Below are 15,249 nucleotides of genomic sequence, written 5' to 3'. Positions count from 1 at the left end.
GTATAGCTTTAATATATTGTATAAGTAAAAAAACAATTAAATCTTTAAATCAATATTACAACACCATCCACTCTTTCCTGCTTTATGTTGGATTTATGAGTTTGTTGCATTGTGTACTTTTTGTTATAGAATGCATAACATATTTACTATTTGACTACTTGTGTGAGAAAATTGTAGCCATTATAGTGTAAAACTAAACAAAAGGTTTCTATAGACTATACTTTTTATATATATATATGTTTTTTTTTTTTTTTTACACGGCGTTTCTCTTTAAATGCCACTCTAATAAGATGTGTTGTTCTGACCTGGTCCAGTTCACATTGTACTTGGCGCTAATGGGCATGCTGGATACCTAGGCTCAGCAATGCGAAACACAAAAGAGAGTTTTAATAATGTTCTTGGGGAGTCTGCCCTCCAGTGGGAAGAGGTTTCCAGAGGTTGAATCTGTTTAGTCAGCTGTACCATCTCTACAGAAATGCTCATTTTCAGAACATTTGTTGGATATCTTGTGAAGATGAGCAGCGTTTAATAATAGCTATTAAATACCATGAGGAAAAGGCTCTATTGTTGCACAGAAGTAGTAAGAAGACCGGATAGTTAGATCTACAGATGAAAAGAACAAATTGATAGCACTTCCACAAAGGAACGCCACGCCATGGATCACCACAGTCATTTTGTAGATATAGATAGAAATGGATTATAGTCTGCTGAGAAAAGGCACTGCTAAAAGGTATCGCTGATAGTTAAAAGAGATATTTTGGAATAAGCAGGAGACTTCACGGGTCATGACCCAACAATTGCAGATGTATCTGCAGACCATTATTTTGTACTCAGCATACAGGGAAGGGAAAAAATTAAATGTTTCCGTTTTCAGAATACCTGAAGTCTGCACTATTTTATTAAATTAACAGATGGTAGAGTACATCCCTTTATTTGTAGATAGGGGAAGGACCAGTAAAGTGTGCTTTGAAGAAAAGCTTATTTTGGTCAAAGGTTGATAGACAACAGCAGTGAACCGGTTAGTGGATTAATGCAAGTGCATGTAATGCAATTGAAACTGTTTATGGAAGTAAAAAATGGAAAAAGGGCAGATGGAAGAATGGGAAATGCAGGTCATCCACTCTGCAACAATGTACAAGTCTTGTCAACTGTGAAATAGCTTTGCACAAGCATACATTACTTACTGTGGATTTTAGTTCACATGTCATGCTGCCATCATAAAGTTAAAGGTCCATGAAAGTCAGGGAAAATGTTCTTACTGAGACATTTAAAGTGACATTGTACTGTGTTGTTTTATAACTTAGTAATATTACAGGGATACATTTCTGATACTGCAATGATACGTATTTATACACTTAAAAATATTGTACTTATTTCTGTTTTGGGATATTATCAAACTCATTTAGCTATGCCAGTAATAACTAAATAAGTACTGTTCATTTCCTTTTGCTCAGATTTTTTTATTCTTTAGCCCAATTGTAGTATTGTACCTTTTTTCTCGATATAACCCTGTATTGCTATATGTTGTATTATATAACTGATTTTCACTTAGAAATGCATTTCAGTATATACAGTATAAACTCAGTCACTAAAAATCACATACTGTATGAGCTTTAACATGTTTTACTGCTTTCATAAGTCACTATTTTTAAATTTGTAGCTTTTGTGAAAGTAACATGTGGTGAACCTGCCACAAAAGGTCCTTGTGCAAGCAGCATTACAACGCTCTGTCCTTGTGCCACATTTGTGCTCCTTGCTGTCATACTATCACACAATATCTTTTGAACCACTTTAAGACCAGGCCTGTCTTTGACACTTGGTGTTTCCAGGTTAAAATCTGTTTTTTTTTTGCTAGAAAACTATTTAGAACCCCCAAACATTATATATTTTTTTAGCAGAGACCCTAGAGAATAAAATGGAGATCGTTGCAATATTTTTTATCACACCGTATTTGCGCAGTGGTCTTCCAAACGCAATTTTTTGGAAAAAAAATCACTTTTTTTTAATTAAAAAACAAGAAAACAGTAAAGTTAGCCCAATTTTTTCTACAATGTGAAAGATAATGTTATGCCGAGTAAATAGATACCCAACATGTCATGCTTCAAAATTGCGCACGCTCATGGAATGGCGACAAATTTTGGTACTTAAAAATATCCATAGGCGACACTTTAAAAATATCTACAGGTTACCAGCTTAGAGTTACAGAGGAGGTCAGGGCTCAAATTATTGCTCATGCTCTAACAATCGCGGCGATACCTCACATGTGTGGTTTGAACACTGTTAAAATATGTGGGCGGGGCTTCCGTATGCATTCTAACGGGGACATTCTAACGGGGATTTTTTTTCCTATTTATTTTATTTATTATTTTTTAAATGTAACAGTTTTAAAAAAAAAAAAAAATGATAATTTTTATTCCTCTTACAAGGCATGAAAACATTCCTTGTAATAGAAATAGGCATGACAGGACCTCTTTATTGTGGGATCTAGGGTCAAAAAGACCTCAGACCTCACAAGTACGCTAAAAAATGAAAAAAAAAGGGACCTTTAAACTGGTTGCTAGGCAGTGACGTTTGACGTCGCTCCGGTCCTCCAAGACCATAGAGTCAAGTGAGGGCCAGCTTCCCCCTACTCAAATTCCTGTCTAAGAGGATCCGGGACCGGATTGTTTTCCCCGCTGCCAGCGGGCCCGATACCACCTCTACACCGACAACACCTAAATTTATCTCTCTACCCCTTAGCTCACTCCCTTAGTCTTCTTACGTATCACTAATTTACTAACAGATAAATCAGTCTGGATGTCACACTAATTCCTCAGACTCAATCTATCGAAAACCAAACTCATTATATTTCCTCCCTGATCTCTCTGTCAAGATCGATGGCACAACTATCAACTCATCTCCGCATTCCAAGGCTCTAGGTGAAACCTGGGCTGTGATCTTTCCTTTATGCCCCACATCCAATCACTGTCGAAATCTTGCCGATCAACCACTGCAACATGTCCAAAATACATCCCTTTCTAACCAATGACACCACCAAGCTCCTAGTTCACTCCCTGGTCATCTCCCGCCCTGACCACTGCAACTCCCTCCATATTGGCTTACCTTTCCATTTAATATCCCCCCTTCAGTCCATCGTGAATGCTGCTGCTAGGCTCATCCACCTTACCAACCACTCTGTGTCTGCTAAACTTCTCTCTCAATCCCTCTATTGGCTTCCACTCACCCAACAAATTAAATTCAAAATACTAACAGCAATTTAGAAAGCCATCCACAATTCAACCCCAACTACATCACTAACCTAGTTTCTAAATATCAGCCTAATCATTCTCTTCGTTCCTCCCAAGACCTCCTGCTCTCTAGCTCCCTTGTCACCACCTCCCATGCTGGCCTCCAGGACTTTTCCAGAGCCTCTCTCATCCTATGGAACTCCCTACCCCAATATGTCTGACTATCTCCTACTCCTTAGATGATCCCTAAAAACCATCCTCTTCAGAGAAGCATATCCTGCCTCCACCTAACAAGTGTACTTTGATTTTCTCCATTATCTCAACCCCCACAAGTATTACCCTTTGTACTACTTGACCCTCCCTCCTAGATTGTAAACTCTAATGAGCAGGGCCCTCTGATTCCTCCTGTATTGAATTGTATTGCAACTGTACTGTCTGCCCTCAAGTTGTAAAGCGCTGTGCAAACTTGTAGAGCTTTGAAAATCTTGTATAATAATAACATGCTGTGTATATATATATATATATATATATATATATATTTATCTGTTCATCACAGTACTGATTGATTGAACGTCCTGTGGGCAAAATCATCACAAAGCTTCTGGTCATCCCTATTCGCAGCTGAGTTAATAAATGAAAATAAATGAATATTTAGTATAGAGCTGTCAAAGACCGTAGAAAGAAATAGGTATGCAAAAAGATTTGATCTCACAGGCCGCAACACATTGTTTCTTGCAGAACAAAAGCATATCTGCACAGGAGATAAAAGATATAAACTCTCACCTGCCAGCGCATCCCCCTCCCCCCTGAAGTATCTTGTGAGGAAGAAGTTAAAAAGTCTTTAACAATGTTCCATTCTTCTGTTCCCATGTTTTGAAATTCAGAGTTGTGTTCTGCTTTAATAGCTATTGCAGTTTTAGTTTTTTTTATTTTTACTATACATCATTTCCATTTTATAAGATAACTGACAGTTGTTGATGGAGGAAAATGATTGGCCATGCACCTTTTATTTATTAAAGTTTCAACTTTTTATTGTAGAATTTTGACTTCTCTTAAGAGATAAACTGCGCTGCGGCACTTAATTTTGTGTCCCACAAATTATAAAGTTGCACAAATGCCTGCTGAGCCGGCCAGTAATGTCCACCCACTGCAGCTTGAAGTGATGGTGTGGCAGCAATGCTTTGCTGCTCCTGAATTCAGAGCAGAGTTTTCACTTCTGTATAGGCTGTGCCTGTTTGCAGTACAGTGGGGATAATAAAATGTTTCATGGGTGTGGCTCTCTGAATTATCACTGCTAATTAGCGAACCTGTAGCTGGCCACCTGGCCACCCATATTCCTTCCCATTGCGTTTTGGATTGACAGTGCTGCCTCTGTTGCTGAAAACCTCCCAATGTGAGCTGCACTGTATGGGAAAGTGAGCAAGTGAGACACAGGCAGAGCAGAAGGTGAAGGAAGTTTTAGTTCACTTTTTGAGGCTTGTGCATTACATAGTAATAGCATTTGGTACTTGTTTAAACTTTCATACAGGAACCTTTAGTTGCACTTTAATTATACTCTATACAGTCTTTACTTAGCCAACTTATTGGACAGTCTATGTTCTGTCTAAAGTTAAAACAGATAACTGGGGATTTTAGAGTTGTAGACCTTGTAGAGGGGGAGCATGGACAAAATTCAATATATAGGAGACTGGCAGACAACCGTGTAAGCGAACATTGCATGGTCAGGGATTAAAGGATTCCTTTTTCTTAGTAAGTCTGACTTTTCATCTTTAAGTGCCAGCAAAGTGTGTAATGATAGCATTGATCATGTTCAAGCTTTCACTTTGTATTGCTTTTAACTCTTTTAGGAACAAAATGTTTCTGCTGTTTACCCGAATGAGAAGACCGAAGTATACTAAAGATTTTTTACGTAGGATTGTTCATATTTGTGTATACATAATAAAATGTGTTGGAAACAATTATATTTCTAATACTGGCAATATAGCAAGTTCTCTTGTTTTTCTTTTAAAAAGTTATAAGCTTTAAGGTCCAATGCACCTACCTTTATCTTTGGGGTTAGTACTTATTGCTGTCACCGTTTTCAAGACAGATCCAACTTTTCCCTTGTATGAAGCTGCTCCTACCATTCATGTAATTGTTGATAAAAGAAGTCAGCTTTTATGATGTCTGATAAGCAATAAGAGCTTGCTGCCAAAGATGCTGAATGTACTGGCTTAGGTGTTACATTCACCCTTTCTGTGATAAAGCATGGTCCCATTTTCTTTAAAATATCAAGTATTGGGGGGGGGGGGGGGGGGTTAACTGGTATAAAGGTGCACGCACATAACTGTAGCATTCCTAACCCTGACATTATGCCCATTTGCCAAGCCATTCTGCCAGGCAAAGCTTTAACACTGTTAAAGCTTGCCTGCACCCTTTCGCCTTCCATGCGTTTTCAGACTGCTGGAGGTATCTATGTGTCTGCACTTTATACCTTACAGCATTATTTTGTTTTTGCCATGCCAGATGTGCTTTAATACCCTATTGACGTAAATAGGAATACAGCTTTAAATAAAAACTGCATTTTTCCCCTTGGTTCCCACCACCCTGCTGAGTGCTGCACACTAGGTGTTATACTAAGATTCAGCCTCAATTCGGTGATCTATACCAGCCTTTTTCAACCAGGGTGCCCAGGCACCCTGGGGTGCCTTGAGGTTTCTTCAGGGGTGCCTTGCCAAAATGCCTAAAAATTGCCAAAAAAATGTACACAAGCCAGCATGTGGATAACGCAACAGGTTTTCATTGTGCACCATTACAACCTTCTAGCTGCTGGAATCCGACTGATGGCATCATCAGTTGGCATGAAGGATGTCAGTCGCCTGCATAGCATCCTTGTTTGACCCTCCCCTGCTCCTCTCCATCAGCGCTGGGGTCACATTAGCAGAGTGATGGAGAAATAAGGAGGGAGAAGAGAAACAATGGAATACTAGTCAGTACCAGTTTGCAAAAGTGTATTTGTTTTGGAAGAATAAATCACCTCTAACGGGTGTCCTACGTGTGTGGATGTTGCTGCATTATGTAAAACTATTAGAATGGGTTTTACATTTTATAGGGTGCCTCGAGACTGTCCATGATTTTTAAAGGGTGCCTTGACTGAAAAAAAGGTTGAGAAACACTGATCTATACTGTGTGGCTCAACTCGGATTTGCATAACCTTTTCTCAGAAAATGGCCAGTTCTTTTTGCACATGCATGCCGCAGACCTATTCGTTCTGGATCACAACTTTCTCATAGAAATGAATAGGGCTGCATTACTAAATAAAGAAAAAAATAAAACTATAATTTTCCTTTACCTTGGGTCCTTAATTAAATTAAATCTATCAGTTTGTTTAAAACAATCTATTACACCTAATGCAAGTTTTTTTTACAAAGCTTTATTGTAGATTTATACCTGTGTTTAATTTATTCTGAATACATAGATATCACTATCTAGTTAAAAATATAAATATTTGCCAATGTATCCTTCTTACACTGCCAGGGGCTGTATTATAATTCTGAATGATGATAAACTTGTAAACCCCATTAAAGCTTACAGAAGTGTTCAGAAAATACTGTACAGAAAACAGTTTTCTCTCATTGATAACTCTTCTGTAAGGATGAGGTTCGGGTGCACACTGCCAAGGGTTCATGGCAAATACTGCATGTTTCCAGATTGGCAGTGCTGCCAAACGTATAGGAAAATTCATTGGGCCAAATTCTTTGTAACTGTAAGGCACTACATGGCATTTAAACTTCGGTCAGCTAGCTTAAAAGGGCCAATAATGTTATGTGCCAGCCCCTGTGCTATAAAAGAGTGGGTTTCCTGCAGCTGTTTGCCAGTGTTGAAGCAGTTTTAAGAGGGTTGACAGTCTGTGTAGGGATAATTAGTTGCAATACAGTGCTTTACTGTGCTATCTTTTTTTTTTTTTTCCAAATACTGTGCTATCTTATGGTAAATTACTACCTTTCTGTGTGTGTTGGCAGCAGCTGTAGTTGCCCAGATGCTGTTTAGCTGTTGCACTGAACACCCCCCCCCCCCCCCCCCCAACCTCAGCAGCTTTTTTCTGTTGTTGCTGGCTGAGGTTTAGTGTTTAGGGTTTATATTTTGGATGGAGGTATGTTTTATTTCCTGCTGCTATAGGCCTTTTTTATCTCAGGGTGCACATCATACATTTGATCTTGACACAGGCAAATCGACCTGCCTTCTGACAGTGTGAACTGGCTCCCTTTCTTTAAAAAGGAAGTAAACTCTTATGTTTTTTTTTTCTTTTTTTTTCCCTGCAAAGAAAATGTATAATGTGCTAGTATGCATCACATACGAGCACATTATGTGACACTTACCTGCAAACGAAGCCTGCGTTGTCTCCGCCGGCGGCCACATCCATCTTCGCCCGTCTTCCTTCCGGGTCTGCGTTCTCCGGCTGGGAGCCGCCAGTCATGGCACAGGGCTCTGAAGAAACGGCACGGGCGGCCGTTACTTCAGAGCACATCTGCCAATGATGTCACCGGCTGCATGAATATGTAAATATCTCCTAAACGGTGCAAGTTTAGGAGATATTTACAGTACCTATAGGTAAGCCTTAATAAAGCCTTAATAAAGGATTACCTATAGGTAAAAGTTATAAAGGTGGATTTACAACCACTTTAAGATAAGCCAGTCTTGTATTACCAATTTAGAGAAAAAAAAAAAAAACCCTGTTGCTGCTACATTCTAAATTTGTAATACTCATCCAGCCACCCCCAAAAAATGTATACCTCCCATCAATATCAGTTCCAGCAACCTTTCCTTTGCCCACTAAATTTGCCACACAAGGATTGATTTACTAAAATTGGAGAGTGAAAAATCTGGTGCAGCTGTGCATAGAAACTATTCAGCTTCCGTTTTTTTTTTTTTTTTTTTTTGTCGAAGCTTAACTGAACAAGCTGAAGTCAGAAACTGAAATACACAATGTTAACAGGCGCTTGATCACATATCGAACCAAAAGTCCATAGAGTTAAAAGTCATTAATGGCACAGGGGGAGAAAAAGTCCACCATGTAGGGTAGCCATCCAGAAACCAAAAGCCAGGGGTTCCACAGGGCTAAAACAAGGACAAACAAAGGCGCCTCTAAGTGTAGACTTTATGCAACAGGTTTAATGAATAAAATTATGCACTCACGTTAGTAAGCATAAATTCATGCCCATAAAACAAGGTTCCAGTGTGGAGAAGTGTACATCATCCGGTCATGGACATCTGTCCTGCTGGAGCCGAAATCCTTTCGCCGTGGCCGGCTTGTACGGCAAGGTTAGAACCAGGAAGTAGGCTCGGTGTATTTGCTTGACAGCGAGGCTTGGTGGATAGTCGAACCTGGATGATGTCATCTGCATACGACGCGTTTCCGAGCGTGCTTGCTGCCTGGGGGAGGGCAGCCACACTCCTTCTTCACGCCAAGTATAATAGCCATAAACATTACAGGTATAATAGCCTGTAATGTTTATTTCAAAATAATTCCTGCATTGTCTTTTCCTCCTATATTGTGGCTTAATAAAGCTACTTACATACTGTTCAGCCACCGATTAATAACCCTTTTTTCATGTTGTAATTAATCAGATTGGGGTGCTTTTGCTGTATTTAGGCCAAGCAATAATGTAAAAGTAAAAAAATCATATACACATCCAAAGACAGCAATGTCAGAATACAGTGTCCTGGACAACGCCCTGTTTTTTTGACACCACAATGTGCCTAAAGGAGTCACTCAAGTATGTCATTTAGAAGATGTGTGTTTTTTCTACGTTGTCCTCAAAGTTTTATTAAAAGAACACTCTCCATGCAGTACTGTATTTTATTTAATTGTTTTTCTGTGCTGAATTATACCCATGGTAGTGCCCAGCAAGATATGCCCCCCATCCCCATAGACTTCAGTTAGATTTGCTGCTTAGTGGAGTGTCGCGGATTTCAGACAGGATTTAAAAGACCTGTTCACAAACTAAACCCATGGAAAATTCACCCGTTTCTGCTTATCTGTCCAGCAAGCGCTTTTTTTAAACCTTATATCACAAGAAGGATAGCCGAAACACTCCAAAAGGGAGAGTCGATCTAGTTGTAATTGAATGGAGATTCAATGTATGCATTTGCCTAAAAGATGATAATCTATTTTTACAGATAATAACTTGACAAAAACATCAAGAATATACTAGTAGTAAATATGCTTATCCATATAAATGCTCATTAATTATTTTATCAGTTTTGGAAAGGTATTTAGATACCTTAGGGACTAAAAACTATATTATTAGATAATTGATGTAGACGTGCATGTGTATTGGTGCATACTGAACACCTTTCTGCTGTTTAGTGCGTTTAAATAAAATAAGAGTATGATCGCTGAGAAATAATGGAGGGTCAAGCATTTTTATGCAAAGATATGTGTGTATCAAATAAAGTTGAAGCTTAAAGTGGAAAATTATAGCAGACAATTGCGTGCACTTGTCAGAAATGCTTTTAATTTCATGGTATTTAGTGCACGCTATTTTTTGCATATATTGCTTTTTTGACTCCAGGCAACAAGAGAAATAATTCTTTGAATGGTTAATGTTATGCAGAAAACATTTCTATTCTGACAAATTGAAAAAATCCTTTTAATTTGCTTTAGTTTATTTTTATTTATATTTCCAATAAACCTTTGTGGAATGGACTTTCGTTAGATACACTCTTTCTTTAATTCTATGGTGTTTCCAGAAAACCTGATTTCTTGTGAGGATGTCTCAGTTTATGTGTCTAGGTAAGAAGCCTTGACCATTATAATGCAGTGTTCAGAAATGACAGTAACTGATACGAAAATAATTACCGGAACACATACATTTTTCAGACAATACAGGATCTGGCTCAATAAAGTTACAACTCAAATGCAAAACCACTAAACATATATACAGGGCAAGCTTAAAGTGTAACTCCTTTTGATTTTTTTTTTTTTGGGGGGGGTTTAGAAACTTTTATTTCTGCTGTTTGTGGCCTTGTTAGAGAGTGTTCTCTCTTTCTCCAGTAAGGACACGTATAGCAATACAAAAACATAGACAGAAGTAAAAAACCTCTTCCACTCTGCATATAAAGCCTTTATATTCACGTCAGTGTCTGCATTAGATAATTCATGCCCCAATGGCTGCACAGCAAATGAGGGATTATCTCTCCAACGGGGACACAGACAGCTAAACTGCACATTGCACTTAGCTAAAGTGATTGTAGTAAGGAAGACTTGTATAGTGTGTCTTAGTACTTATACAAGGTAAAACCCACATTAGTACCTTTTGAGTTATTGATTCTGTCGTAAAGGGTAATTTCACTCAAAGCTAATATTTTATTAGTAGATTCTGGAGCATGAAACCACCTATCTGTTCCTTATATCACTTAGGGATTCTGGTATTGAAATCTTTGAGCTTCAGTTTATAGACCTGCAAACATTCACTGGCTAATAGGGATGGGCCGAACATCCCCCTGTTCGATAAAAAAATTATGCCAAAATTGAAAAATGCACTATGCACCCGATACCCATTCACATAGGGGAGGGGGCGGGATCTGGGGGCCCCCTTCGTTAAAGAGGTCTTCCATATTCCGCTAAGCTGCCCACCTGCAGACCCCAACAACCACAGCCAAGGGTTGTTGGGAAGAGACCCTTGTCCCGATCAACATCGGGACAAGGTGCACTGGGGTTGGGGGGGCCCTGCCCCAGAGCACCCCCCTGCCCCAGAGCACCCCCCCCATGTTGAGGGTATGTGGCCTGGTATTAATCAGGAAGGGGGGCCACTCACTCATTCCCTCCCCTTTCCTGCCCTGCCAGACTGCATGCCCCCATAAGGGTCTGGTATGGATCTTGGATAGGAAATTGGAACCGCGAGTCATTTTAAATGGGATTTGACTAAATTTTTTTTTCTTTAGAAATTACACTTTTGCTGTAGCATGTTTAATGCATGCTCAAGATGCGCCACTCTACAGGCAGACTAAAGGAACCCGCTGGGGACTATATTTAAAGGAATTATTTTTCTTTTTTGTAACAGGCACTTTTTTTTTGTTCAGTTGTCAGCTGGGAAACCCATTTGGAAAGCTGCTTTCCATGGGGGCACCCGCTGAAGAGGAGGGGCCTGAGGTGCCCTTGGGGGACCACAAAAGAAGAGGATCAGGGCTGCTCTGTGCAAAACCATTGCACAGAGCAGGTAAGTATAGACGTGTTTATTATTTTAATGTTTTTTTAGAAACAAGGCTTTATTAACACTTTAAGGAAAACCTGTAGTGACAATTTTGTAATCTGCTAGCAATTGCAGGTACCTCCAGATTCCTGAATGTTGTGGATGTCTTTTTTTTTTCTAAGTCCTGCAACCTGCATTCCCCTAATATGGAAATACAGACTTCATCTAGGACTTTGGCACGTGGCTACACCTCCAACTCCATTTATAGGCTGAAGTAAAGCAAGGGAGGTGGGAGTTAGGTTAACTTTCAACATGTTTATTGACGTATTAGGCACTGTAGAGACAAAATGATCCTAAATGCAGGTACCTGCTTGCTATTGAATATTACACAGCTTAATGTATGGAAATGATGATCAGAAGCAAAAGTTATTATGTACAACAGATTTGTATTATAATCTGCATCAGGTCATATTTTTGATCACTCGCTATGAGAGTGAGGGCAAAATACAGAAAGTTTTTCAGTTTGTATGTAAATTGATCAGGTTTTTCTGAAAATTATGCTTTTATTAAACACCAACTTATGTATGATAATAAATGCTTGATATCAATACAGTATGTTTAAATATTCTGTTCTCCACAATTGTGAGTTTGGCACAGGATTTAAGTGTGGACATGGAGATAACTGTAAATCCCACTCTGCCCTGCAGGCTTTATTGTATTTTAATTTATGCCCAAGACAAGTGGTGCTATAATCATTTATTCAAATGCCAGACTGTAATTGAAAATTGTCAATGTGAAAGGAAGATGAAGCATCTGAACAGAACCACATATGAGAATAGATGTTTGCCTCTATAAAATTTCTGGAGCTGGTGCAGGTTTAGACTTAAAGCAAACCTGTCCCTTTAGTTTACATCTAGAACTGACTAGGAAACCTAAATGCAGAAACTTACCCAAATATTTTTTCAGAGTACTCAGAAGCCTCTGAACCCATGGAACTCTTTATGCAACCAGCACATTTTAGTTATAACTGGAGCTTTAAAACATTCCTAAACACCCCACCCCAGTAATGCAGTTCTCTGGTTAAAGAGATTTGGTACACTGTATTATGGAATGTTGGTGTGGCAGATCTACATGGCATTGCAGGTCTACAACCTTTGAGCTTTCTGCACCCATTAACAACGGAACATCCCAGAATTGGGGGTACAAGGGGGGGCTGTTTTTTGTATCTTTCACCAGCGTGTGGCAGCATTATTCAATTGTTACTGCTGCTAATCTTTAAGGCCCCTTTCACACATATGGTCCGTTCAGTTCATCAGTTCAGTCAAGTCAAAATGTATTAGTTTTTCATCCGTTTTTTTCATCCGTTTTTCATCTGTTTTTTTTTTTTACATTTACTACCAATGCAAAAATGGATGAAAAACGGACCGTTTGTCTGTTTACATCCGTTTTTTCGTCCGATCCGTTTTTTTTTTTTTTTGAGGGATGAAAAATAGGGCATTCATCCGTTCCAAAAAATGGACATTGACGGAAGCGATTGAAAATGGATGTTAACGGATGATCATCCGTTGTCATCCGTTTTTACATAGATGCATTGATGTCCGTTTTTCATCCGTCAACGGATGGATGAAAAACGGACAAACGGACCTTATGTGTGAAAGGGGCCTAATGGTCAACTATAATAGCCTTGTTCTACATTGATGGATACCGTAAACTCTTTATTCAAATCTTGTAGGATCAGCCTGTGCTGCATATTGGCAGTCCAAGTTAGTAATGAAGGTCTCACAGCTGGTAGCCACATTCCAGATGGTTTTATATTGCTTTTTTCTTATGCAGTGGAAAATGCAAGCATTCAACTTTGTATCTTTAATCTTTACTTACTAACAATAGTTTTCTTTAATAACTCATGAAGGGTATATGTCATGTGTAAAATGAAAGTGAACCTGTGCTATGTCAATGCAGGGAAAAGCAACAGTTGCATTTTAATGCTGACACCACCAGCTTTAGCTTTAGCCCCTGCCCTCCCTTCACTTCCCTACTTCTCTATTCAGCTGTTGGTAATTAGGAAGAAATGCCCAATCGCACTAGAGGGGCATTTATAAAGCACTGGTATGGACATACCATGGTGTACTTTAAAATGTACTTAGCATTTCTCTGGCTTTGGTACTCTAGCAGAGCACTGTTCTTCTGCATGGAAGATCAGAAGAATAAAAAAGGTTGGTAGCAGAGACTGTCAAAGTCATGTGACTGGCCTCTCCTCCAGCCGCATACTTTTTTCTGCTGTGTTAAGTAGAGAAAACCCTGCAAGGTACCCCAGACTCCAGAACACCTGCATCAGCTAGAAAATGGGGGTCACAATGTGTGTAGCCTTGCAGAGTATACCAGAGAATGAATAGTGATATCAACTTTATTATAAATGTGGCCCTTGGAGCTTGCACAAGAGGACTCTCTCCATGTTCTCATGTGACAGCATTGGGCCAATCCCCAAGTACCATCCCTTTCTCTTACATGACATAGGTGAAAGAAGGGTGAGACACATGTCTCTCTTCATACCTGGAAGTACATAGTATTTCTTTCCACTTGTGACTAACTGTTATAGTTAGAATGGGTGAAATACTGTGCAGTGGGTTTGTGCTATGCAAGTGTGTTCTGCCCTTCTTTATATATGAAACCTTTTGCTGTAATACTTAATCTACATTTCATTTTGTATATCTGCACAGGACCAATGCAAGAAACAGCATATGATTTCTGGAGAATGGTGTGGCATGAAAACACAGCCAGCATAGTCATGGTCACCAACCTGGTGGAAGTGGGCAGGGTAAGCTGTATTTTATGGTCTAACATGATCATTAGATCAGTATATCTCAAACAGGGTTCTTAAAGGTAATTGATAGTATTTTTGCATATAACTCTTTTTTTAAGTTAAGGAATGAAATTATCATTTAAAAAAATAGAATTTAACCACTTTACCACTAGAGCATTTTGCTGTCTTACGTCTGGGCCACTTTTTGTGATTCGGCACTGTGCGACTTTAACTGACAATTGCGCGGTCATGCAACACCATACCTAAACGAAATTTACATCCTTTTTTTCCCACAAACAGAGCTTTCTTTTGGTGGTATTTGATCACCTGTGCGATTTTTACTTTTTGCGCTATGAACAAAAAAAGAGCGTTTATTTTGAAAAAATAACAATATTTTTTAAATTTTTTTTATATGAAATTCCCCCCAAAAAAGATGTAAAAAACAATTTTTTTTTAAATTTTTGGCCAATTTGTTTTCTGATACCCATGTTTGGTAAAAAAAAATCGCAATAAGCGTATTTTGATTGGTTTGCGCAAAAGTTATTGCATTTACTAACTATGGGAAAGATTTCTGTCACTTTTGGTGTTTTTTTTTTAACTCGTAATGGCGGCGATCTGCGATTTTTTTTGCGGGACTGCGACATTGCGGCGGACAGATCGGACCCTTGACTGACATTTTTGACACTTTTGGGGGTACCAGTGACATTACTGCAGTAATCAGTGCTATATATATATGCACTGTTACTGTAAAAATGACACTGGCAGGGAAGGGGTTAATTTTATTGGAGAGGGAGGGGTTAATGTATGCCTGGTGCTTACTAACGTGTGGGGGGGGGGTGACTGTGTGAGACAGGGACAGATCGGATGTCCAGCTATGCTGAACACTCCGATCTGTCACTCCCTGTCACTTAGGAGATCCGCCCGCTCTGTTTACACAGGCGGGCGGATCTCCAAACTGGATTCCCCAAAAATCGGGGCAGAGCAGCGGCGATCGCCGCTGCTCCTCCCCTGGCCCGACTCCCGCTGTGAATGAAAACAGCGGGAGCGC

At 39.3% G+C, this 15,249-nt stretch overlaps 1 protein-coding gene across 9 annotated transcripts in view; it reads left to right on the top strand.

The window, feature by feature from the left end:
- PTPRM (protein tyrosine phosphatase receptor type M) overlaps positions 1 to 15,249 on the top strand; it is a 974,793-nt gene that overhangs the window by 871,351 nt on the left and 88,193 nt on the right. For all 9 annotated transcript variants that reach the window (XM_082259726.1, XM_082259728.1, XM_082259725.1 and 6 more), the window contains one exon: positions 14,119 to 14,216. In XM_082259726.1, coding sequence (XP_082115852.1) covers positions 14,119 to 14,216 — 98 coding nt within the window. The remainder of the gene's footprint in view (positions 1 to 14,118; positions 14,217 to 15,249) is intronic.

The sequence above is a fragment of the Pelophylax lessonae genome (assembly GCF_965119305.1).
Source record: "Pelophylax lessonae genome assembly, chromosome: 5".
Lineage (NCBI taxonomy): Eukaryota > Metazoa > Chordata > Amphibia > Anura > Ranidae > Pelophylax > Pelophylax lessonae.
Note: the sequence above shows the minus strand (reverse complement) of the source record. Positions and strands in the feature narration are given on the sequence as shown.